Source organism: Macrotis lagotis, chromosome 8 (genome assembly GCF_037893015.1).
Source record: "Macrotis lagotis isolate mMagLag1 chromosome 8, bilby.v1.9.chrom.fasta, whole genome shotgun sequence".
In the NCBI taxonomy this organism is placed as follows: domain Eukaryota; kingdom Metazoa; phylum Chordata; class Mammalia; order Peramelemorphia; family Peramelidae; genus Macrotis; species Macrotis lagotis.
Window position 1 is genome coordinate 30,459,141 of NC_133665.1, and position 27,792 is coordinate 30,486,932.

The following is a 27,792-nucleotide window of genomic DNA, read 5'->3' on the forward strand; positions in this document are numbered from 1 at the left end:
AAATTAATATGTATAATTACTGCCTCAGGTATTATAGGTATTTAGGTGTTTTTTTTTTCATAAATAATGAATTCTCCTAGTTACCTTATTTTCCTCTTTTGAACAGTTTTCCAGGTAATGTCCCAGAATTTATAGTTTTTTTCTAGTGTTTAATAAAGGGGTTTCTCCCCATCATACTGTTTTTAGTGTTTATTTTAATAGCAATTCACATCTAGCAGTTTTCAAAGCTTCACACCACACACACTAACAAAGCAGTGCAAAAATTATCCTTCATTGCAAAGTTTGAGGCTCAGAAGTGAATTGACAGAACTAATCAATGTGAATTTGAACATGAATTTGAACTCAGGACTTCTAGATCTAATTCCAGGCCTATTACCATTAAATCAAATTTTCTTAAAGGGGGAGTATTCAAGACCTCTTAAGAAGTATATATAATCTTTTTCTGTTACTAGTGGATTAACTTTGGTTTGTAGATATCGCAGCCCAAGGGAGTCTTATTTTTGTTCTTCTCAGGAGACCTAAAGTAATAGGTAGAGCAATGCTGGAAATGTTTTTTTTTTATAAAATTACCAAGAGGAAGTGCTGTTTTACAGTAGTATATAGTAAACCTCAATATTAGAAATCATTAAAATTTTCATGATTTGGAATTTTCCAAAATTTTTTCATTTCACATATCTGTATAGTTAATTACTAACAACAACCCATTAAAGGGATGATTCACCTTTTGTGAAGATTCTTCAGGGACCAACCCAAGCCCATGATAATTGCCATTTTACTTGGTATTCTATAAGCTATAATTTAGTGATTGTTAAGATTGTATGTTTATATTCTACCCTTGAACCTAGTTTCTTCTACTTAATTGTAAATTACTTATGGGTAAAGATTGAAGTGTGTCCTTTTTAAATTTAGAGGATTTTATTGAATGAATGGGCAAAAAGACTTCAGCTTTACATGTTAAAAATTAAATCCACAACTTCAAAAAATTTCATTTATATGTTTGTAATGCAGCATTAGGATCTTCAGAAAGAATAGTTGTCCTTATTAAATGATTTGGGCCCGAGAAAATCTGATTTCTTTAGAATTCTTTTGAAATATAAATTTTATAATTTTGGATCTTGTTTTTATTCCTCTATCTAATGCAAAGAACACTGTGTGCCTTTGATTGAATATATTGCTAGAAAATCTAATAGAGGAACTAGAATTGTCTAAACATGCATTTTGTAGTCTTAAAATTTTAAAACTCAAACTAGCCATTGCTTGGACAGATGAACCGAAAAAAATGGCTTACTGTATTTAGTTATACAGAATTGGAAGGTATTTCAGTGGTTATCTGAGTCAACTTTCCAGTTATGGAAGATACCTCCTCACCTCTTACAAATACCTCTGGTTGAATTAGGGTTTCATTATTTAATAAAAAACCCATTTCAGGTTTTTTGGCCTCCTTTGTTTTAAAAATCTTTCTAGGGGCAGCTAGGTGTTGTAGTGGATAAAGCACCAGCCTTGGAGTCAGGAGTACCTGGGTTCAAATCCAGTCTCAGACACTTAATAATTACCTAGCTGTGTGGCCTTGGGCAAGCCACTTAACCCTATTTGCCTTGCAAAAAAAACAAACCCTAAAAAAACCCCTTTAACTCCAATTATCCTCCATATTAGTTTTACTTAATTGGTTCTAGTTCTGTTCTCAGGAGCTGCAGAAACCAAGTCCAATCTCTTTCATTAGTTGCTTTGTATGACTTCTTTGCCTGTCAGATGAAGTTTTTATCTTCTATGATAACAAGCTTTTGTGAGTAATAATTTGTTTTAAGTAATTTATTTTTTTGTAACTTATTTAAATATTATAACTATTTTAATTTACTATAATGACCCCATCTCTTCATTATAGTTATTACTCTCATTTGATCAAAAGATATATGACAATTGAGAAAAAAAAATTTTTGTCATTTTTATATATAGGATTCAAGCTGTTATGAAAACACAAATAAGAAGAATGTTTCACACAGTAAATATTAAAAATTAGAAAAACAGTTCACTGGAATTTATTGTACCATGGAAGAAATACCAGTGAGAGTTGCAATAAGAGTCAGACCTCTACTTTGCAAAGAAATTCTTCATAATCACCAAGTATGTGTGAGACTTATTCCAAATACCCAGCAAATTATCATTGGGAAAGATCGAATCTTCACTTTTGATTTTGTGTTTGGCAAAAATTCTACCCAAGAAGAAGTTTATAGTACCTGTATTAAACCTCTAGTTGCATCATTAATTGAGGGATATAACGCTACAGTTTTTGCCTATGGACAGACTGGATCTGGGAAGACATACACCATTGGAGGAGGTCACATTGGTAAGTAAGATTGTTAAGCTCCTTTTACTTAGAATAGTTATTTGATTTACTACCAAGAAGCAAATTTTGATGTGTGACTAAAAAAAGTAAGATAGATGAAATTACTACTTTGAAGGATTTGTCTTGACTACTAACTTTGAATTTTGTTGTGTGTGTGCTTTCTGTTGACTTTGGACAGAATGTGAGACTAATGATAGTAATAATAGTTTACATCAGGTAGCCCTTAAGATTTGCAGAGCACTTTACATTCTCCCAGAAGCTTGGACCTGTGTTTAAGGCTTATTTTCTGCCATTAATGTATGATGTGACCTTGGTCAAATTATTATTTTTTGCTTCTGGGTCTAGGTTTCTTCATCTCTAAAAGAAAAAAGTTGGATTAAATGATCTCAATCCCTTTTCACTCTTGACATTCTGTAAAAGGCTAATAGAAAAGACATTCAGGTTAAAGATGATGACTGCTCTCAAAGCCTGATCTATTTTTTAAAAGTTTTTGTAATGCTAATAATGTATGTAGTATATAAATCTTTAAAGAATTATTGAAATTGTTATTATGAAGAGAACTAATTTGTGAATAATTCTAGTTTAACCCTATTAAGAGTTGTCATCAGGTTGAGTTGAAGTGAAATCGTAACATTATGTAACTTCCTCAACAACCTAATTCTAATAATTTAGATTTGAGGATTCAGGGTAAATTCTTGTTAATCTCAGTCTCAGAAAATAAGAAATGTTCCTTCCTTTAAACTCCTTATCAGGTTTCTGGTTGAATACTTCAAGGGATGAGGGATTCACTATCTAATACCATGAGAAGTTTTGCCTTGGTTTCTGTTAGTAGGTATTATTTAAACTTTGTTTCCTTTGTCATTTAGAGTAACAATTTGGGGGGAAAGAAATTTCTTTTCGTAAAATAAAGATAATAATGCTTGTACTTTCTACCTCATAAGCTAGAGGAAATAATATTATAGAAACTTTGTAATTGTAAAGCACCCTATAAATGAGTAATTATCATCTACAATGCAATATTTATCTTTCACTGACAGTTTTTATTAGAACATGACTGAGGTTTTTAGTACTTTACAGTCTAAATGCTAATCAGGGAGTAATGGGTTTTTAAATGCTCAGCTATCTTCCCCCCTCCCCATTTTTGTTACTCTTCATATTCGATCAGAAACAAAAATCTAAAAAGATAATATACCAACATTATAGTACATTTAGGTTTCCTCAGTTGTTAGATAATCTGATAGTATTTTAAACAATGATGCCTTACTATCAGACTTTTCCTGCATCTTAACATTCTAGTTTTATAAAAGGAAGGATCACTGAATAACAGAATTTGAAACTATAATAGAGCATAGAAGTAGTGTGATAACTTAACATTGGGAGGACATTGGATTTTGGATTAGAAGATCTAGGTTAGAGTTCTGGGTTTTACAGTTAGTCTTGACTAGCTGTTGGCAAGTGAGATTTGATCTCTGATCCTGTTTCTCATCTGTCAAAAATGAGGATGATAATGTTCATGTTGCAAAGAAATGCCTTGCAAAATATCAGGTAGTATACACACATGAACTATTACCACAATCTAATTCAAATGATTTGAGAACTTTGTCATTTTTTTTAAAAGAGCACCACATTATATTCTTCTTAAAATAGAAGTCATTTTTTTACGGCCTGTAATATTTTCTCTGGGTTGGTGGTGTTCAATTAAAAATAAAAGTGTTTCCCATGTATGATCTTCTTTTAATTCTTTCATACTATGTCAGGAAACTGAGACATAGAGGGTTTTAAGTGACTTAAAAGGCCACAGCTAGTTTATAGTGGCAGAACTGGGACCTAGAATCCTAGTTTCCAACTTTCTTTGAGATTCTTTGTATTGTTCTATCAGAAGTTTTCTGACAAAAGTATACCTTTTTTAGGGATTGTATTTCACTGTCATTGTTTTATATCATAGTTTTTTCTTAGCATTATGTAATTTGCTATTTAAATATATGCCTTTCCAAAAAAAAGATTATAGTTAGTAAACGAGTTTAAAGCAATAAAAACTGAAACAGTTAGATGGTATAGTGGATCAAATGCTGGTCCTGGAGTCAGGAAGACCTGAGGTCAGATCCAGCCTCAGATACTTACCTCAGTTTCCTCATCTGTAAAATGAATTGGAGAAGAAATGGTAAACCAGTCCGGTATCTGTGCTAAGAAAACTCCAAATAGATTCCCAGAGAGTTAGTCATGACTGACATTACTGACTAGCCTCTATATAACTGTCCATTTTTCTAAATGACAACATATATTTTATGGCTAATATTTCTTTAGTAGCCTTTGGAACACCTGTGTATTTAAAATCTATTTCTATTTGAAATAGTAAGTTCAAAAAAAGAACTGGAATTTAAGATTTTGAAGGACCAGACTACATTAGGTGATGTGGTGCTTTTTTAAATCTATAAAACAAAGAAAATATTGAATGAAAATTTTTATTTGAAAAGCAAAATATAATAAAAATGTTTTGTCAATTGACATACCTGATCTATAAGTGCTGAATTTTACCTAAGTTTTCATTATCTTTGGAAAATAATTTCTTCAAAATTCAACTACTCTCAGGAGCTATTAGTGGCACAGTGGATAGAATGCACAGGCCCTAGAATCAGGAGAAACTGAGTTCAAATCCAACCTCAGATACTTGAACACTAGTTGTGCCTGGATAAGTCACTCAATACCTATTGGGCCTTCCTTCCCCAAATTCAACTATTTGAGTTCTTTAAAAATACATTAATTGGGGTCAGCTAGGTGGCATAGTGTATAGAGCATTGGCCCTGGAATCAGAAGGACCTGAGTTCAAGCTCAACCTCAGACACCTTATAATTACCTAGCACCCTATTATCTTGCAATCCCCCCCCAATACATCAATTGCTTTACAAATCCCTATAGTATAAAGAGTGTACCATATTGTAGGATTGTTTTTAATAATAGTTAATGTCTGCCTATTAAACAAATTCACCTCTGTTATATAAATACTAATTATATGGTAGGAGACATTTTGCTTGGGAACCAGGGACACATAGACAAAAAAAACTGACCTTGTTCTCAGGGAGCTTCCAATCTACACTGGGGACACACAGCATATGTACAAGTGAGCACAAAGTAATAATACAAATCTTAGAATGAGAATGAACTGGGGTGTTCAGAAAAAACCTGTGATGAAGGTGTGATACCTAAGTAATACTTTGAGGGAAACCAAGGATTATGAGCCAGGTGGAGGTAAGGAAGAAGAAAACATTCTAGACACAGGGAGATGAGAATTACTCATTCCATTTAATGAGAGAGATGTTCACTTGCTTGTGTTTGAATGCTGCTAAGTTTAACTTTTTTGGCCATTCAAGAGAATGACCACCAGAATTTTTATCAAAGAAAGCCCCTTCTAAGATTATAAGCTTACCCATTCTTTTTTTTAAAATGTGCCTTCCAATACCTTCCTCCTTAGGTGTTTTCTAGTGAAATAGAAATAACTGGGTTCTTAGAACCTCATTGTCACTGGAACACTAGTCCTGTCATATAGTCTGTGAAATGTTGAAATTACTTGAGGAGGAAGGCCACTACAGATAAGAATATAGCATGCAAATAAGTTCATTGAATAATGTCATTGAAGAACATGGATTGTACACTGCTCAAAACATTTTTAATGTGGATAATACAGGTTTATTTTGAAAAAGAATGCCTTCCAGAACTTGTATTTCTAAGAAAAAAAACTTAACCTGCATTTTTTTTCTTAAATTTTTATTTAAGGAAATGGGGCTAAGTGACTTGCCTAGGTCACATAGCTAGGCAATTATTAAGTGACTTAGGCTAGATTTGAACTCATGTCCTCCTGACTCCAGGGCCAGTGCTCCATGCACTGCACCACTAGCTGGCCCTACAACCTGCATTTAAAGTCCTTAAGAATTGCCCAACACTTTTATTGAGAGGTAATGAAGGAAGAGGATTTTATTTTATTTATTTTTTATTTTTATTAAAGAAATTATTTTATTTGAGTTTTACAATTTCCCCCCCAATCTTACTTCCCTCCCCCACCCCACGGAAAGCAATCTGTCAGTCTTTACTTTGTTTCCATGTTGTACCTTGATCCAAATTGAGTGTGATGAGAAAGAAATCATATCCTTAAAGAAGAGACTAGAAGTCTAAGAGGTAACAAGATCAGACAATAAGATATCTGTTTTTTTCTAAATTAAAGGGAATATTCCTTGAACTTTGTTCAAGCTCCACATTTCCTTATTTGGGTACAGATGTCACTCTCCTTTGCAGACAGTCCCAAATCGTTCCCAATTGTTGCATTGATGGAATGAGTGAGTCCTTCAAGGTTGATCATCACCCTCATGTTGCTGTTAGGGTGTACAGTGTTTTTCTGGTTCTGCTCATCTCACTCAGCATGAGTTCATGCAAATCCCTCCAGGCTTCCCTGAAATCCCATCCCTCCTGGTTTCTAACAGAACAGTAGTGTTCCATGACATACATATACCACAGTTTGCTAAGCTATTCCCCAACTGAAGGACATTCACTTGATTTCCAATTCTTTGCCACTACAAACAGGGCTGCTATAAATATTTTTGTACAAGTGATATTTTTACCCTTTTTCATCATCTCTTCAGGATATAGATCCAGTAGTGGTATAGGAAGAAGATTTTAAAATAAGAAAGCATTGCCTCTCCAGAAGTGTTCAGACCCCTGTCCTAAGATCAAATCTGAAGTCTGGAAGTAGGCTGGAAGAATAAGCAAATTATAAAAAGGAATCCCACTATAAAGAACTATTGTGCTGACAGGAACACCCAAGATACAAACCCAGAAGAGGACTCCAAAAGAATTTACAAAGCCTCAGAGAAAAATCACAGCTTGTGCAGAAATTCAATTAGAATTCCTGGGAGAGATAAAGAAAACATTTAAAATGTTTTCATAAATGAAATTTGTGTGCTTAAGGACAAAAAATGGAAAATAAATTAGAACTATGGAAGAACTAATTTGAAAGGAAAATTAATAATTTGGCACAAAAGGTATGAAAACTTGCCCAAGCCACAAACTCTCTAAAATTTCAAATGAATCAAATAGAAACCAATGATTTTATGAGGCAACAACAAATATTAAAACAAAGTCAAAAACCTGAAAAAATAATGGAATATGTAAGTTATCTCATAGTATAAAGAATTGATCTGGAAAACAGATAAAAGAAAAAAAATTTAAGAATAATTGGACTTCCCAAACTACACAACCCACAAAAAAAGACCTTAGAACATTATTTTTTTAATAAAAGAAAGATTTTGTTTATTTTGAATTTTACAATTTTCCCCCAACTCTTGCTTCCTTTCCCGCACCCCCCCCCCATAGAAGGCAGTCTATTAGTCTTTACATTGTTCCATGGTATACAGATCTAAGTTGAATGTGATGAGAGAGAAATCATATCCTTAAGGAAGAAAAATAAGGTATGAGAGATAGCAAAATTACATAATAACGTGTTGGGTTTTTTTTTTTAATTAAAGGTAATGGTCTTTGGTCTTTGTTCAAACTCCATAATTCTTTCTCTGGATTGTGTCTGATTGCACTGATGGAATAGGCAAGTCCATTAAGGTTGATCATCACCCCCATGTTGCTGTTATGGTATACAATGTTTTCCTGGTTCTGCTTAACTCACTCAACATCAAGAATGGTAAATTACAAGAAATAATGATGATGATACAATATGATAGTATTTATGTAGTGCCTGTTATGTGCCTGCTAGCATGCTGATACCGCTCTAGAGATATCTCATTTGATCTTTACATCATCTATGGGAGGTCAGTGCTGTTATTATCCCCATTCTACAAATGAGTAAACTGAGGCAAATAAGAGGTTAAGTAACTTGCCCAAGGTTGTGCAGCTAGTGTTGGAAGCTGAATATGAATTCATATCTTCCTGATTCTAAGCCCATTAATACCCTCTTGCAGCAGAAAATTATACAGATATTTTGAAATCAGAAGGCATAGCAAAGACAGAATCCACCTGTGACTTGCTGAAGAACCTCCAAAATGAACTTCATAATCAGAATCCAGAGCTTTTAGTCCAAAGATAAAATGCTGTAAGCACAAAGAAAGAATGAATTCATGAACTGAGTAGCCATAGTCAGCATCACACATGATTTAGGGGCTATCACTATATAGAAGCTGAGAACTTGCGATAATAATTTACCCAGCAAAACTTAGTATTAGGCTAGAAGGGGAAAAAAATGGATCTTTAATGAAATTGAGGACTTCTTAGCATTCTTGATGAAAAAGACCTGAACTGTAGAGAAGTTGAACTTCAAACATAGGAATTGAAAAGATAATAGATAAAAAGGAAAATAAATTAACAATCAAAAGGGACTAAGCAAGGACAAATTATCTACTAGACTACATATAAAGACTTAATGAAATTAGAGGCTATATACAGAGGCCTTTACTTCTAGTAAATGTCTTCAGAAAATCTTTTCATTAGCAATATATCCAAACTTAATTTCTTTAGGAGCTCTCCCACTTTTACTTCATCAGTAGTATTTCTCTGTGTTTAATGATAAAATTTTTGAAAACTCACTCATCTTGGACTGACTTTCCCTGTAACACATTAGGCAATATGATCCAAACTTCTATTTCTCTGAAATTTAGGAATGTCATCCTAAACCCATCTTATCTTAAGACAAGTCTAGTCATTTCTCCTTTGGCAACCATTTCTTTTATACTGTCCAGTACTGGTACTAGATTAGCACTTGTCTCATCTCTTCCTTCACCATTTGAAAAGATAGATGTCACTACTCTATCATGTGCCTTAGTAGGAACCCTTAATTATTCACTTCATCCTCCTCAGGTGTTCTGTGGTAATAGAACATTATATTTTGTTTGTCCTTCATTCTCGAGGAAGACCATGATATCAGGGCCATGACAAACATGTGAATTTGATTTGAATGAGAGGGAACTGTGCTATGTCATCAATCTCACTTTCTCCTCAAGAGCTATCTGGGTCCAGTAGCCAGATATGAATCAGGACAACCAGAGATAGCCCTGGATATGAGGCAGTCAGGGTTAAATGACTTGCCAAAGGTCACATAGCTAGTAAGTGTCAAGTGTCTGAAGCCAGATTCAAAGTTGGGTCCTCCTAACTCCAAGGCTAGTGCTCTTATCCACTGAGCCATCTAGCTACCCTCTCTGGTAGTGGTGTCAAACTCAAATAAAAATTGGAGCTTCTAAATTGTATATTAGGACCCTAGCAGGCTTATTGACTTATAAAGTCACATATTAGTATTATTAATGTTTTGTTGTATTTTTAATTTATATTTAATTTGTTTTGAAGTATTTAATTTTTTTCTTTTTTAATTTTAATTTTTATTTAAGGCAGTAAGGTTAAGTGACTTGCCCAAGGTCATACAGCTAAGTAAGTATTAAGTGTCTGAGACTGGATTTGAACTCAAGTCCTTCTGACTCTAGGGCTAGTGCTCTATCTACTGGCCTGACTGCCCCTACCAATTATATCTTAATCTTATTTGAGCAGTACTGGAGAGACCTGTGAATTCTGTACCTTAGACCAGCTACTGTTTGACATTCCCTCTGTTCTTTGATATTTTGCCATAGAAATATTACATCCCTTTCTCCTTCCATTTAGATTTCCCTAAGTGCTGGTTCTCCTTTGCTGTCTCTTTTATTCATGGATCTTTCCCCATGAGTTTTCTTTTTAATATACAGCACTACTTTGTTTCAGCTATACTGCCTTCTCCTCCATTCTTTTCCTTTTCAGTAAGGTATAACCTTCTAGTCAGGATCTCATTCTGTTAGATAGCTTTAAAACTTACTTATGAGGTCAGTTTTTTCTCCTTAGCATCAAAAGGTCAAGTTCATTGTATAGCTTACACTTTGTGTATATGTTGGCACATCTGAAGTCTAGTTTGATTATTGACTCCTTTCTTGGATTTGTAAATCACTATACTGTTGATCACAGGGCATTTCCACTGTTCTGTCACTTTCTTTTTTACCTGTTGGTCTCGCCAATATTTAACTGGAGTTAATCATAACCCATTTTCTTGTTTCCCTTCTTTTATTCAAAGCCCTTTGAACCAAATTGCAAGAGTCCTTAAAATGTTTTTGCTGTCCTTTGTTAGGTTCACTCCTTTCCTGGCCCAAAGCCTTATATTTGTAAGCCATAATCTGAAATATATTTTTATAACTATAATTCTCCCCATCCCAAAATATCTGTCTTTAATTGGCAGCAGTGATGAAAACCATGAAACAGTTCATTGTGATCTCATCATTCCCTTCAATTCATTTTCCATTCATCTTTTTATCTCTTTCCACATTTTTCCTTCTATTAGTTGTATGGTGTCAATTATTACTTCTGGTTCTATTTTTCCTTATTCTACTTCCTTACTCCCTTACTCTACTCCTTAATTCAATGACTTTTTTCAAATATTTTGTGCTATTGTATCTTTCAGTTTATAACTTTTTACATAAACTTTTACAGAACATACTATGAAAGAATACTAATGGGTTTAATAAACTTTATTTAATAGATTATCCTTTTAACAAAAAGTAAAGAATTTGGAGTATTTAGGCAAATTTGTTTTTTCAATATTTTTAAAGATTTAGTTCAGGAACTATTATGCAACTTCTCTAAAATTAGTATTTTGGACTTGAATGAATACTAAATTATATTTTACAAGATTAGAGAATAAATGGGATGTTCTTACTAAATATGTGATTTTGTAAACAGAAAAAGTACAGTCAACCACCCATGTATGAACTGAACTGTATAGGCTTCTTCTGTTTTTTGTGTGTAATACTTTCTTGGACATCAGGTCAGAAAGTAGTGATATTTTCCCCAACATCATAAGACAGTAAGGAGGAGGCAGGCTCATACAAATTAACTTGCAACCACCATTTTTGTCCATTAGATGGCCACCCTGCATAATTTTAGGGAAAATTCAGTTGTTAACATTGATTTTTCTTATGATTATAAAGGATTATTGTTAACTAGCAATTTTGAAACAAATTAAAAAAAAAGAAGAAATCTTTAAAATTAGAGTTGAAATAGAAAATTGAAAAATGAAGATGGAAATAATTGATAAAAGTTTTGGTTTTATTTTTGTTTTAAAGGCTAACAAAATCTGATTAAAAGAGAGAGGAAATAAAGAAGGTTGGGCAGCTAGATGTTAAAATTGATTTGAGTGCTGGATCTGGAGTCAGAAAGACTCATTTTTCTGAGTTCAAATCTAGCCTCAGACACTAATTAGCTGTGTGACCTTGGGTGGGTCACTTAATCTTGTTTGCCTCAGTTTATTCATCTGTAAAATGATCTGGAGAAGGAAATGGTGAATCACTCCACTATTCTTTGTCTAGAAAAGACCAAATGGGGTCACCAAGAGTAGGACAAGCCTGAAAAACAACTAAAGACAAGAAAGAATAAGGTTAATTCATAAGAAGTATGGAAGAAGTAAAGAGAATTATTCAAATCTACCATATCTGAAAACTGAGAATTAAAAGTAAATTGTGAAGGGGTGGCTAAGTGGCTCAGTGGATAGTATACGGGCCCTGGAGTCAGGAGTACCTGAGTTCAAATCCGGCCTCAGACACTTAATTACCTAGCTGTGTGGCCTTGGACAAGCCACTTAACCCCATTGCCTTGCAAAAACAAACAAACAAAAAAAAAGTAAATTGTGAATTTCCATGTGAACTTCCCCCCACCCAAATCCTTGGACCTGATGGTTTTATAAATAAATCCCATTAAACATTTAAAGAACAATTAAAACTATAAAAGTAAGTCTCTTAATATATAGAAAAGGAATGACTCTCAAAGTAAATATCTTTTATAAGAGAAATTTGATCTTCACATACAAACCAAAGAGAGGCCAAAAAGAGCTAAAACTTTAGATTAGGTTTTTTGTTTGTTTGGTATTTTGTTTTTTTTGTAAAGCAATGGGATTAAGTAATTTATCCAAGATCACACAGCTAGGTAATTATTAAGTGTCTGAGGTCAGATTTGAATGCAACTCCTCCTGATTCCAGGGCCAGTGCACCACCTAGCTACCCTTACCTTAGGTCAGTCTTAGGAATGAATATCAATGCAAATATTTTTAGCAAAATGATTAAAAGGACACTATATTGTATAGTGAAAAATTCACAAATTGGATTTAGAATTAGCCTAGTTATAACAACAGCAAAAACAAGATCAATAGATGGAGGGGAAAAAACATTGTATTCATGTTTAAAACCTTTAAAAAAAAACTTAGGCGTTACTTGTGTAGTATATGGTGCAACCTTGTGGTCAAGAAGATGGAAGTTCAAATCCAGCTTCAGACACTTGGTATTGACTAGCTGTGTGACCTTGGGCAAGTCATTTAACCCCGATTACCTCACATCCAGAGCCATCTCCAGTCATCCAGATTCATTTTTGATCATTGGACCCAGATGACTCTGGAGGAGAAAGTGAGACTGGTGACTGAGCACAGGATCCCCATCACTCAAATCCAGTTCACGTGAATCTCATAGCATCCCCTCCCTGATGTGGTCTTCTTCGAAAATGTACAAAACATTATACATACATACATACATACATACACACACACACACAGCTGATTTTGAAAAAGTTTCTTTAATCTTGTGTCCTTAGCAACTCTGTATAATGCACTTAAACTATATTATAAACTGTATAAACTGTATTATAAACTATATAAACTATATTTCCTTCATAAAGGAAACTCTATCAAGTTTCATATACCAAAGAACTAAGAAATTAAGCCTCTATCTCTCTAGGTCTGAAATCAACAATTAGTATTTGTTTATTTTGCTAAATGCTAGTTTTTCCCAGTACAAATAGGGGTGAAGCAAAGATGTTTCTGCTTCTATTGTTATCTGACATAGTTCTAAAAATGCTGGTTATTAAAAAAAACAATGTATAAGCATCAGCAAATATGAATCAGAATTCTCCCTATTTTCAGACATTATGGTGTAGCTATCAGAAAATAACAAAGAAGTTAATCAGGATAATTAGTTTCAAAAAATTAGCAAATATAAAATATATAAATCATAAATATTTCTATATAGTTAATAACTACAAAAAGTATTGGCTTTACCTTACCAAGACATACATGAGATCATATAAATGTATTTAGAAAACACTTTTAGAAATAAAGGAAAGCTTAAATAATTAGAAAGCTAATCATTATGGTTGAGCTATACCAATATGATTGATGTTATCTAAAATAATTTATAGATTTAAGTGCTATACCAATCCGATTTTTCAAGGGAATACTTTTTAGACCTAGACAAAAATAACTTCTTTTGGAGGAACAAGAATTGTTTATATTTTTAAGAGAAATGAGAAAAAAGTAGGAATGAAAGGGGGCCAGGAATACCATGCCTTAAACTCTTATAGCTACAATGATCAGAATTGTATAATTTGTTTAACGTTTTTAGTGTTGTGGCTGAGTAGCAGCAAGGATACTAGTGTCACTGAAACACAATGTATGTGGAGGGAGAGTAAGGTGCAAGAATACTGAAAAACTGGGAAAGGTTATGAAGGGCTTTAAAGCCAAACAGAGGATGATCTATTAAATACTGGGGATAATAGGGAGCCACTAGATTTGATTACTTCTTTAAGATCACCTTGGCAACTGAGTAAAGGATGGACTGGGGTGGGAAGAGATTTCAGTCTTGGAGACTAACTAGGTGAATATCATATTACCCAGGTTTGAGGTGATATGGGGCTACAGGGTAGTGACAGTGTCAGAGTAAAAAAGGAGGGACACAGAGATATGTGGAAAAAAAACCACAGATTGGATGTTGGGAACAATGATGATGAATGAAGAATTGAGGATAACAGCTAGATTGCAAGCTTGGGTGATAAGGAGGAGGATGATTCCTTCTACATTAATAGGAAAGTTATGAAGAAGAGAGAATTTTGGGGAAAGATAATGAATTTGTTTTGGATTGGTTGAGTTTAAAGTGATTACAGGGCAAACTAAATCAAGATGTTCAGTCATCAGTTGTACATGTGAGACTAGAGGTCAAAAGATCTGAGAGAGGTTAGGGATAGACAAATCAAATGTTTAAATGGTACTTTTTTTTTTTTTTTTTTTAGGTTTTTGCAAGGCAAATGGGGTTAAGTGGCTTGCCCAAGTCCACACAGCTAGGTAATTATTAAGTGTCTGAGACCGGATTTGAACCCAGGTACTCCTGACTCCAAGGCCGGTGCTTTATCCACTACACCACCTAGCCACCCCTAAATGTTACTTTAAAAAAATTTTTTTGCTATATCCATCTTGTCTTCCAACTATATTGTAAGGCCTTTGAGGGTCTTGAATTTCATTATTGATGCATATGTTAGCAGTTATAACTTCAAAGATCTAATTTTTTAAAAATTGATACAAGAAATTGATTTTTAGGAGAAATTTTTGTTATTTTTTTAAAATTTATTTTTATTAAAGATGTTATTTGAGTTTTATAATTTTCCCCCAATCTTACTTCCCTCCCCCAAACACCCCCACAGAAAGCACTCTGTCAGTCTTTACTTTGTTTCCATGTTGTACATTGATCCAAATTGAGTGTGATGAGAGAGAAATCATATCCTTAAAGAAGAGACAAGAAGTCTAAGCGGTAACAAGCTCAGACAATAAGATATTTTTTTCTAAATTAAAGGGAATAGTCCTTGAACTTTGTTCAAACTCCACATCTCCTTATCTGGATACAGATGACACTCTCCTTTGCAGACAAGCCCAAAGTTGTTCCCGATTGTTGCACTGATGGAATGAGTGAGTCCTTCAAGGCTGATCATCACTCCCATGTTGCTGTTAGGGTATACAGTGTTTTTCTGGTTCTGCTCATCTCACTCAGCATCAGTTCATGCAAATCTCTCCAGGCTTCCCTGAAATCCCATCCCTCCTGGTTTCTAATAGAACAATAGTGTTCCATGACATACATATACCACAGTTTGCTAAGCCATTCCCCAACTGAAGGACATTTACTTGATTTCCAATTCTTTACCACCACAAACAGGGCTGCTATAAATATTTTTGTACAAGTGATGTTTTTACCCTTTTTCATCATCTCTTCAGGGTATAGACCCATTAATGGTATTGCTGGGTCAAAGGGTATGCACATTTTTGTTGCCCTTTGGGCATAGTTCCAAACAGCTCTCCAGAAGGGTTGGATGAGTTCACAGCTCCACCAACAGTGTAATAGTGCCCCAGATTTCCCACAACCCTTCCAACAATGATCATTATCCTTCCTGGTCATATTGGCCAATCTGAGAGGTGTAAGGTGGTACCTCAGAGAAGCTTTAATTTGCATTTCTGTAATAATGATTTAGAGCATTTTTTCATATGGCTATGTATTGCTTTGATCTCCTCATCTATAAATTGCCTTTGCTTGTCCTTGGACCATTTGTCAATTGGGGAATGGCTTTTTGTTTTAAAAATATGACTCAGTTCTCTGTATATTTTAGAAATGAGTCCTTTGTCAGAATCATTAGTTGTAAAGATTGTTTCCCAATTTACTACATTTCTTTTGATCTTGGTTACAATGGTTTTATCTGTGCAAAGGCTTTTTAATTTAATGTAATCAGAATCATCTAATTGGTTTTTGGTGATGTTCTCCAACTATTCCTTAGTCATAAACTGCTCCCCTTTCCACAGATCTGACAGGTAAACTAGTCCTTGATCTTCTAATTTGCTTATAGTATTGTTTTTTATGTCTAAGTCCTATAACCATTTGGATCTTATCTTGGTAAAGGGTGTTAGTTGTTGGTCTAATCTAAGTTTCTTCCATATTAACTTCCAATTATCCCAGCAGTTTTTATCAAAGAGGGAGTTTTTATCCCAATAGCTGGACTCTTTGGGTTTATCAAACAGCAGCTTACTATAATCATCTCCTGCTTTTACGCCTAGTCTATTCCACTGGTCCACCACTCTATTTCTTAGCCAGTACCAAACCATTTTGATGACTGATGCTTTATAATATAATTTTAGATCAGGTAGGGCTAAGCCACCTTCTTTTGCACTTTTTTTTTCCATTAAGCTCCTGGAAATTCTTGACTTTTTATTTCTCCATATGAATTTACTTACAATTTTTTTTCTAACTCATTAAAGTAATTTTTTGGAATTTTGATTGTTAGGGCACTAAACAGATAGTTTAGTTTTGGTAGAATTGTCATTTTATTATATTAGCTCTACTTATCCATGAGCAGTTAGTATTTGCCCAGTTATTTAAATCTAATTTAATTTGTGTGAGAAGTGTTTTATAATTGTTTTCAAAAAGATTCTGAGTCTGTCTTGGCAAATGGACTCCCAAGTATTTTATATTGTCTGAGGTTACTTTGTTTTTTTTTAAATTAAATTAAATTATTTTAATATTTAATATTCTCATTTTGTACAAATAATTTTTTTATACATTAATAAAATATTCTTGTTTAAGAGTAAACAAAATGCCCCCTCTCCCCCAAAAATATAGACTCGCTTGAGCGATAAAGTTAAGGGGAGAGAAAAAAATTAAAATTAAAAAAAATAATAGTAATAATCGTATGTATGCCCAGGTGGCGCAATGGACGGAGCACCAGCCCTGGAGCCAGGAGCACCCGAGCTCATATCTGGCCCCATACACCCAACAGTCACCCAGCCATGTGACATGCAAGCCACCCCAACCCCACTGTCCTGCAAAAACCAAAAAGAAAAAAGAAAAAAAAGACTCAAAATAAAATAAAATAGTAATAATTGTAGGGGTGGCTGGGTGGTGGGCAGAGCATTGGCCCTTGGGCCAGGAGCACCTGGGTCCAAATCTGGCCTGAGGTTAGTTACTTTGAATGGGATTTCTCTTTCTAGCTCTTCCTGCTGTATCTTGCTAGACATATATAGAAAAGTTGAGGATTTATGAGGGTTTATTTTATAACCTGCAACTTTGCTAAAATTGCTAATTGCTTCCAGTAGTTTTTTGAATGATTTCTTGGGATTCTCTAGGTAGACCATCATGTCATCTGCAAAGAGTGAGAGTTTTGTCTCTTCCTTCCCAATTCTAATTCCTTCAATTTCTTTTTCTTCTCTAATTGCTGAAGCTAACAATTCTAATACAGTATTGAATAGTAGTGGTGATAATGGGCACCCTAGTTTCACCCCTGATCTTATTGGGAATGCCTCTAGCCTCTCCCCATCAAATATAATGCTTGTTGATGGTTTCACATAGATAGTGCTAATCATTCTAAGGGACAGTCCATTTATTCCTACACTCTCTAGTGTTTTTAGTAGGAATGTATGCTGTATTTTGTCAAAAGCTTTTTCAGCATCTATTGATATGATCATATGCTTTCTGATAGGTTTGTTGTTGATATAATTGAGTATACTAACAGTTTTCCTAATATTGAACCAACTCTGCATTCCTGGAATAAATCCTACTTGATCATAATGTATTATCCTAGTGATAATTTGTTGTAATCATTTTGCTAAGGTTTTATTTAAGATTTTTGCATCTATATTCATCAGGGAGATAGGTCTATAATTTTCTTTCTCTGTTTTAACTCTTCCTGGTTTAGGTAACAGCACCACATTGGTTTCATAGAAAGAGTTAGGCAGAGTTCCATCTTTCCCTATTTTTCCAGAGAGTTTATACAGAATTGGAACCAATTGTTCCTTAAATGTTTGGTAGAATTCACTTGTGAATCCATCAGGCCCTGGAGATTTTTTCTTAGAGAGTTCAATGATGGCTTGTTGAATTTCTTTTTCTGAGATAGGGTTGTCTAGGTATTCAGTCACTTCTTCATTTAACCTGGGCAACTTATATTTTTGTAAATATTCATCCATTTCACTTAGATTGTCAAATTTATTGGCATAGTTGGACAAAATAATTTTGGATTATTACTTTAATTTCCTCCTCATTGGTGGTGAGTTCACCTTTTTCATTTATGATAATAGCAATTTGCTTTTCTTTCTTTTTTTTAATCAAATTGACCAGAGGTTTATTAATTTTATTGGTTTTTTATAATACCAACTTTTGGTTTTATTTATTAATTCAATAGTTTTTTGCTTTTGCTTTTATTAATTTCTCCTTTAATTTTTAGAATTTCTAATTTGGTATTTAATTGGGGATTTTTGATTTGTTCTTTCTCTAATTTTTTTAGTTATATGTTTAGTTTGTTCATTTCTTCTTTCTCCAATTTATTCATGTAAGCATTTAGAGCTATAATATATCCCCTGAGAGTTGCTTTGAATGAATCCCATAGGTTTTGGTATGTTGTTTCATTATTATCATTATCTAGGATAAAATGGTTAATTCTTTTTATAATTTGTTTTTGGTTCACTAATTTTTTAAAATGAAGTTATTCAGTTTCCAATTTGTTCTGGTTCTATATCTCCTTGGCCCAGTATTGCATATGACTTTTATTGCATTGTGATCTGAGAAAAATGTATTCACTATTTCTGCCTTTCTGCAGTTGATCATTAGGTTTTTATGTCCCAGTACATGGTCAATTTTTGTATAAGTTCCATGTACTGCAGAGAAAAAGGTATATTCCTTTCTATCCCCATTCAGTTTCCTCCACAAGTCTACCATATCTAATTTTTCTAACAATCTATTTACCTCCTTAACTTCTTTCTTGTTTATTTTATGATTCGATTTATCTAGATTTGAGTGGGGGAGGTTGAGGTCTCCCACTAGTAGAGTTTTGCTGTCTATGTCTTCCTGTAGTTCTTTCAGCTTCTCCTCTAATAATTTGGATGCTGTCCTATTGAGTGCATATATATTCAGTATTGAAATAGCTTTATTGTCCATGGTACCTTTTAGGAGGATAAAGTTTCCATCCTTATCTCTTTTAATGCTATCTATTTTTGCTGCTGCTTTGTCTGAGATAAGGATTGGTACTCCTGATTTTTTTACTTCATCTGAAGCAAAATGTATTTTGCTCCAACCTTTTACCTTTACTCTATATGTATCCCTCTGTTTTAAATGAGTTTCTTATAAGCAGCATGTTGTCGGATTCTGTTTTTTTAATTCACTCTGCTATTGGCTTATGTTTTAAGGGAGAGTTCATCCCATTCACATTCAAAGTTATGATTACTAATTCTTTATTGCCCTCAGTGCTATCTTCCCTATGTTTGTATTTTTCCCCCCTCCCCCTTTATCTATATTTCCCAGTATTTTGTTTCTGAATACTACCCCCTTCAGTGTGTTTGCCCTCCTCTATCACCCCCTCCCCTTTCTTTCCCCTTTTCCCTTCCCTTCCTTTTTGTTGGTTCCCCTTTTTTCCCCCACTCCCCTTCCCTTTCTCCGTTCCCCCTCCCCGTTTCCCCTTTCAATACTTGAAAGGTTAGGTGTTTTATAAGTTAACTAAGTTTATGTGTAGGTTGACTTTAAGTCAAATCTGATGAGAAGATTCAACTGTTTCTCATCTGCTCCCTTCTTCCCCTCTATTACCATAGGTATTCTATACTTCTTAGTGTAATGTAATTTACCCCATTCAATCCCCTCCCTCCTCCCATCTCTTTCCTGTCCTCCCTTTTTAGATCATTCTATCTGAGTCATAGAAAATTCTGAGTATCTGTCACTTCTAGTTAAGTATATTCTATCTAATAGAACTAAAATTCTTGAGAGTTATTAGAGACTTTCTCCCAAGTGGGGTTAAAGCCAGTTACATCTCATTAGATAGCAATCTCATGGATAGATCATGAATGTCCATCATTTCTGGCTACGTATATTCTCTCTGTTAGAGTTACAGTTCTCAAGATTTATGAGAATCTTTTTCCCCATGCTGGGATATAGACAGTTTCAACTTACTGGATAGCATTTTTTTCCTTTTACCGCCCCCCCCCCCCTTTTGCCTTTTAATGTGTCTCTTGAACCTCCTGTTGTCCAAATTTTCTATTGAGATCTGGTCTTTTCCTCAGGAATTTTTGGAAATCTTCCATTTCGTTAAATGTCCATCTTTTTCCCTGGAACAGAAGGCTCAGCTTTGCTGGATAGTAGATTCTTGGCTGCATTCCAAGCTCCCTTGCTCTTGATCCCTTAATGTTGATGCAGCCAGGTCCTGTGTGAACCTTACTGTGGCTTCTTGATATTTAAATTGTTTCTTTCTGGCTGCTTGTAGGATTTTCTCTTTTATCTGATAGTTCTGGAATTTGGCCACAACATTCCTTGGTGTTTTCATTTTAGGATCTTTTTCTGGAGGGGATTGATGTATTCTTTCAATAACTACTTTGTCTTTCGTTCCATGATATCAGGGCAGTTTTCTATCACTAGATCCTGTAATATTAAAGTCCAGGCTTTTTTTTCTCTTCATTGTTTTCAGGAAGTCCTATAATTCTCAGGTTGCCCCTCCTCGATCTTTTCTCAAGCTTAGTGGTTTTGTTGATAAGATATTTTACATTTTCTTCTATTTTTTCTATTTTTTGATTTTGTTTAACTGGCTCTTGCTGTCTCATGGAGTCATTAGTTTCTGCAGACTTTTTTTTTTTATGGAGGAGTTTTCTTCATTAACCTTTTGCAACTCCTTTTCCAGTTGGTCAATTCTACTTTTGAAAGAGCTTTCCATTTGACCAATTGAGGTTTTGAGAGAATTATTTTCTTTTTTGCATTTGCCCAATTGAGGATCTGAGAGAATTATTCTCATTTTGTATTTATCCAATTGATAATGTGAGAGATTTATTCTCATTTTGTAATTGTCCAATTGAGGATCTGAGAGATTTATTCTCCTTTTGTATTTGTCCAATTGTATTTTCTAAGGAGTTGTTTTCTGGTTGCAAGGTATTAATTGTCTCTCCCAAATTTTCCAGTTGATTTTTAAGCTCCTTCCTTATTTCTTCAAGGAAGTCCTTCTGTGTTGAAGACTAGATCGTATTCTCCTCAGAGGTTCTAGGTCTCTCTGAGTTAGGGTCTTTCCCTTCCAAGAATTTTTCTGTGGATCCACCTTTCCGCTGACCCTTCTTCATTTTGCTAAGACCTTGAGTTGGGGAGGGGCTGGTTCACAGGGGCTTGGGATTACTCAAGGGCTTTACTCACTGAATGCAATTTCTCTGGCTGGCCAGTAGGAGGTGCTGGTTGCTTTCTCTGGAGTGTCTGTGACCTTGATTGAGGCCTCCCTTTGCTTGAAGGGAGGAGTTGGAGCTATTGAATTCTTTTGCCTTCAATCAATGGTGCTCTTTTCCCTGGCCTGAGGTCATTCCTTGAGATTGTCAACTGGGCTGGTTCTTCTGCTCACACACCCAGGCCTGAGGCAGAATTAGTCTGCAAATGTTTGTTCTGGGAAGAGGCCTCAACTGTAATGGAGGCGTGGACTCACAGTTCCTCAGACCAAAGGAGCCCAGGGATGGTGTCCATGGCTCTCCTGCACCGGAGCTCACCCCCCCCCCCAATTGACAAGCTCCAGAGGGACAGCACCAACACCAGCGCCTCTGCTCCCTAGTTGACTCAAGCCCCTGCCGTCTAGCCCCACCATTGATCCAGCAGGTCCGGCTCTCGGGCCTTTAGACTCCGGGCTCCACTTAAGCTGCTAATCTGGCTGATCTGGGGCTGAACCGTCCTCTCAGTCCAGACTCACCCGCCGGAATTCAGCCAATGCTGCTGGAGACAAACCCTGAGGTAGATGTTCTTTCTCCTGGCTTTTCTTTCTGGGTTTTGCGGGTCGGATTTCTGTTAAGAGGTTTGTTTCATATGATAGATGGGGAAAGATCAGGAGACTTTAGAATTGTGCCTGTCTTCTTTCCGTCATCTTGGCCGGAAGTCGAAATTTTTGTTATTTCAATGAATCTTTGCTCTCATTCTACCCAGCCTACATCTATCCAGCCTACAAGAGTAGTGCAAGAGACTTTGTTAGAAGTTTTGCCAAAATTTAGGTAAAGATGAATTCATAAGTTTTTATCTTCTAGCCTTCTATTATATTTGGATGGTATTGTATGGAAACACATGAAAATTAATTTAGATACCATTTCAACAAATGTAAACATCATAGCCTGAACAGCCACACTTTCTCTTGTTGTCCATGTCTTTCTCAAAGTCTTTTGTGGGAATTCACTTTGTATGCTGTAGATCTTCTTCTGAATCCTTTCAAATTGAATAGCTTCTGGTTTTTGTTAGCTTTTTCTTTTTTAATCACACGATGGTCCTACTGTCTTATGAATGGACATTTGTCCAAAGGTATTCCTTATGTTGTCTTCATAAACAAAATTTATGGCAGCATTCTCTTTTTTCTACATTTTCAGCATCAGTTGCGGAAGATAAAAAAGGTATCATTCCACGTGCCATCCGAGACCTATTTCAAAGCATTTCTGAGAATAACAGCATTGATTTTACCATAAAAGTATCTTACATAGAAGTCTATAAGGAAGAACTCCGAGATCTACTAGAATTGGAAACATCAATGAAAGATTTGCACGTCAGAGAAGATGAAAAAGGAAACACAGGTAAAGAAACCTACTTTAGTAAATTCAATTAGTATCTTAATATTCCTTAAAAGTTTTATTTCTTGCTATGTTTAAATTTTTTTAATGATTTTATTTATTTAAGCAGTGGAATTAAGTGACTTACCCAAGGTCACACAGCTAGGCATTTATTAAGTGTCTGAGACCTGATTTTAACTCAGGTCCTTCTGACTCCAGGGTTGGTGCTCTATCCACTGCACCACTTAGCTGCCTTCTGTGTTTAAATTCTTAAAAAATAATTGCAAAATATTCTTGCCTTCTTTTATAAAGCAAATAAATTATGAATTACTATTTGACTTTGTTGTAAATCATAGATAATAATATAGAGTCTTAGAATGGTTATTTATTAAGATAATTTTTTTTGTCATCTATTCAGTTATGGTAATTTCATTCATGGATGTGCATAAGGAAAATTCACCAAAGAAATGTAAAGGAGATAGAAGTTATTTTAGTACTTTTTTATCTTTCACTTTTCAAACACTACTAATTTACCTCCTTTCTTAGTCATGTCATTGATAATATTATTGTCATTTTTTGTGTACAGATAATTAATGGTAACATGCCATAGCTTGTTTATATTCACATTGTTCCTTTCCATTACCCTTTGAATCACCATCAGTTGTAATTGTTTTAAGATCAAGATTTTTTTACCTTCACAAACATATGACATCAAGAAGAGAAGGTTGGACTTAAAAAGTAGGGTATTTGTGCTTGGGATCCTGAAAAATGAAAGGTAGTTTCCCAGGTGCAGTCTGGTCTTCTATTTTACTCCTGTTCAGTTCTAGACTAAACATTTTACTACCTTCCCAGAAAATATGTACTGGAAGATTAAAACCAAGCTGTTAAAGTTCAGAAACTAAAAAAGTAGGATGGGAAGACTGTAATATTTTTTGTTTGTTTTTGCAAAGCAATGGGGTTTTATTACAGTTTAGAATTCTTTCAAAGTTTCCCTTTACATTATTGTTGAGCTTGTTTTTTTAGTTCTTCTAATTTCATTCTCTATTAATTTATAAAATTTCATTACATTTATATATCACACTTGATTCAAGTATTCCTGCTAGATGAGCATCTATTGTTATTTTATTTCATTTTTCTACAATAAAAAATATTGCTTTTATTCTTATTGTTACTCATATATATTATGTGTGTGTGTGTGTGTGTGTGTGTGTGTGTGTGTCCTTTCCCCCTCTGTTTTTTAACCTCCTTAGATTATAAACCTAATGGTAGTATTGCTGGGTCAAATTATATGCATCATAACTTTTTGGGTATAATTCCTTATTAATTTTTCGAATGATTAAAGCAGTTTACAGCTATAGCACTAATGTGCTTGTTGTCCTGTTAAAACCACTCCCCAAACTTGCTGTTTTCTTTTTTTGTTGTTTTTGCCAATCTTTTGATTATATGGTAGAACTTCATTTTTAATATGCATTTCTTCTATGTTTAATGATTTGGAGAATTTTTATTTGACTATTAATAATTTTATATTTCTTAACTTGAGACTTATTTATCCATACTACCAAACAGATATAAATTCTCTGTATATCTTGGATAGTAGAATTTTATTAGAGACATTTTTGTGAAAGATTTTTCCCAATTAACTATTTTCTAATTGCAATTATATTGCTTGTGCAAGAGCTTTTTTCATATTACATAATTGAAATTAATCCAATTCATCATTTTTGATCACCTAATTATTTTCATTTGCCATCTTTACAATATTTTTCATAATATATCCCTCCCTTTCCTCACATTCAGCCAACCCTTAGTTCAGATGCTCAGCACTTCTCACTTGGACCATTACCATAATCTTCTAGTTGGTGTCTCAGTTGCAAATCTCACCCCACCCTTCTCCATCCTTTACTCAATGGCCAATGACTACTCTAAAGGGTAGACCCAACCCTGTCACATTGAAGTTCTTCTTCTCTCCCTCACACTCAGCTCAGTAAACTCTGTGGTCATTCTTTGTTATTTCCAGGATCAAATATAACTATAACATACTCTAATTAATAGACAAGTAAAGCCATTTACTACCTGACCTTCTCTTACATTTCAGTCTTCTTAGACTTTATTTCCTATAATCCTATTTTATGTTCCTTGAACAGGACACCCCTTTCTTTCTGTTTCCATATTTTTTCAATAGTTCTCCCCCATGTCCATAGCTCCTGCAGTAGGCCCTCCAGCTAGGTGTACCTTCTTCTCTGAGGTTACTTTCCATCTACTCTGTATATAGCTTGTGCATCTAGTTATATATTTTCTCCCCTATTAAAATGTGACATTGGAGGACAGGGACTTTTATCTTTCTTTGAGCACAATGCTTGGAATAAAGAGAAGCACTAAATATTTGTTGATAGGTATATTCTTCCTTTTTCCTTTATTTTTTAATATTAGGCTATGCAGCTATTTGAAGTTCATTGTGGTCTGTAGGATAAGATGTGAGTCTAATTTCTACCAATCACTTTATAGGTTTTTTAAAAGCAAATTTTATCAGATAAGGATTCCTTAATCTAGTAGTTAATGTCCTTGGGTATTTTTTTTAAACACAATTCTATTATGTTTGATTATTTCTAGATTCTGTTTATATAATTTATTCAATGGATCAACTTTTCTACTTTTTAAAAAGTGCCAAATTTTTTTGGTGATTATTGCTTTATAGTATAGTTTAAGATCTGGTACTGCTAGATCCCTTTCTTTTTTTTTTAAAGTGTTTCTGTTGAGATTTTTGACCTTTTGCTCTTCCCACTGAATTTAATTCTTATGTTGTCTAGTTTGTAATTTAGAACTGGAACCAAATTCAAATAGTTTGGGTCATTTCTGATTTTATTCTGGGTGTAACCAGATGGTGACTCTGACTGGCAGCATCTGGAACTTTAAGGTAGAAGGTAAAAAGGAAGAGTTATTCCCTTCTTTGAAATATATGCATGGTAATTCTTCCTAAACCATACCTTGGTAATTTGGCATAGTACTAAAATCTGTAAAAATCTGTAAAAAAAGTGAGAGTTTTCTTGAAGTTCATATAATCACCTATCCAATAAACTCTAATGGTTTTCCATAGCTTTCTGCTTGAATATATAATCCTTTTTTCCTCATTTTAAAATTATTCACAATCTGGCTCTTTCCTGACTTTTCCATCATTTTCCATTCTTCTACTTTTCACATTCTCTGTGATCCATCCATACTGATCTACTTGTTCCTCACATGAGATTTCATCTCCTATATCCAGTTCTTTACATGAATTGTCCTTCTATGCTTGGGAGTCCTCTCCTTCTCAGTTTGTGACCTTTGGGATGTCTGTTCTGGCTTCTTTAAGACTTGGCTTAAGTGCTATCTACTCCAGGAGACCTTTTCTGACTCCACTTCTTCGACCATTAATTCCATCTGCTCTAAAACTTTTCATTTGCTCAACTTTTTTCTTCCAATAATCCCTCTCCAGGAAGCTCATTCTCCTAAATCAACTTCACATATCAAGAGTTCAACCTAATAATCCATTTTAAGAAAAATCAAGTGAATTTAGAGCACCTGTTTTACAGGTTATGATATGTTATTTATATGGACCGCCCATTAAGTTAGTCTGTCAGTACATATATCTTAGGCAGGCATGGCAAATGGAGCTGTACCCAGAACTGAATTGGAGGAAGGCAATGGTTTAGATTATATTTGGGGCCTATGCAGTATGTTCAAAAATTGCAGGCTGCTCCCTTAAAACAAAAAACTCATTATTTTTGCACTATTCTTGCATCTGCTAGTTCACAACTGAAAATAATAGAACATAACAATCTTTAGAGAATCAAATTTGTAGGATGACTAAAAGGGCAATGGTGATATGTGGTGTGTATATTGTCAAGGGTAACATGTAAAACATGTCATAAAGGAATTATGATTGAAGAGAATAGATATATAATGTTAGAAGAATTGTGGTTGTGAAAAGGATGTGGGATGATCAAAGAGTTAAAACTATATAGTTATTTAGTGATCATGAGAAGCTACATAGTCCAAGTTCTTCCGTGATACTGGATGAATCTTTTTTTTGCAGAGAAGTTATGGGAGGACATAAATAAGAATTACATGAGATAAGGAAGTATGAAGGCCTTAGGGAGGATGACTATTATCTGTGGTTTATGGGGAAGGCTTATACCATAGTAAAGGCTATGTAAGTCAAATGAAATTGAGAGCCAGCAAATATACATAAATTCACTTGTGGGTTATCTGCTTGGCTGCTGTATGTTTATAGCAAGGATAGTTAATAACTGAGCACTCTCACTGCAGATACGCAGAAGTTAAAGACCAAATTAAAGTTGAGATTTGTCTGTACTGTCTATCATCCTTTTTATGAAGGATCAGCTTAACTCTGATAAGCAGCCACAGATGCTCTGGTCTATTATAGCACAATATTTTAAGGGTTTAATTTGAGGTCCATTTGAATGACCCACTAAAAATGTCTTGGAATGGCTGGTACTAGTGCTGAAAATAAGCTAATATAACTATGCTGTGAGATCACAAATACAGGTGATGTAGATTTTAGTTACTTGACATTTGATTTTGGATGTTGTACAATCACAAGGAAGTCTCTAGATGGTCAGTATGAATCAATTTTGGAACCACGGGGAAACCATCATTGTAAGTGTCTAATAGGTTGAAGCAAGATGCGACTAGGAGCCAACAAGTGTCATCTTTTTTTTTTCAGTCATATTTGACTCTTTGTGAACCTATTTGAGATTTTTTTCACAAAGATACTAAAGTAGTTTGCTATTTCCTTCTCCAGCTCATTTTACAGATGAGGAAATGAGGCAAACATGGTTAAGTGACTTGCCCAGGGTCCCACAGCTAGAAAGGATCTGATACCAGATTTGAACTTAGTAAGATGAGTCTTCCCTGAGGCCTGGTACTCTCTTCACTCAACCATCTGATTGCCAACCATGGCTCCTTCCCTTCACTTAAATAGTACAAGACTTATTGTGGAAACTTCTGGTTTCCCAGTGGCTCATAGGCATTTTATTTGTCACTTGCTCATGGATCTTATTATCAACTC

The 27,792-nt window shown here is 34.5% G+C and overlaps 1 protein-coding gene across 3 annotated transcripts in view; it reads left to right on the top strand.

Moving 5' to 3' along the window:
* Window positions 1-27,792, top strand: part of KIF27 (kinesin family member 27) — a 151,669-nt gene that overhangs the window by 1,684 nt on the left and 122,193 nt on the right. For 2 of the 3 annotated variants that reach the window (XM_074196641.1, XM_074196642.1), the window contains exons 2-3: window positions 1,954-2,344; window positions 22,548-22,748. In XM_074196641.1, coding sequence (XP_074052742.1) covers window positions 2,047-2,344; window positions 22,548-22,748 — 499 coding nt within the window. In that variant the 5' untranslated portion in view covers window positions 1,954-2,046. Of the gene's footprint in view, window positions 1-1,953; window positions 2,345-2,383; window positions 3,173-22,547; window positions 22,749-27,792 lie in introns of those variants that run through there. The other variant, XM_074196643.1, reaches the window with a different exon arrangement.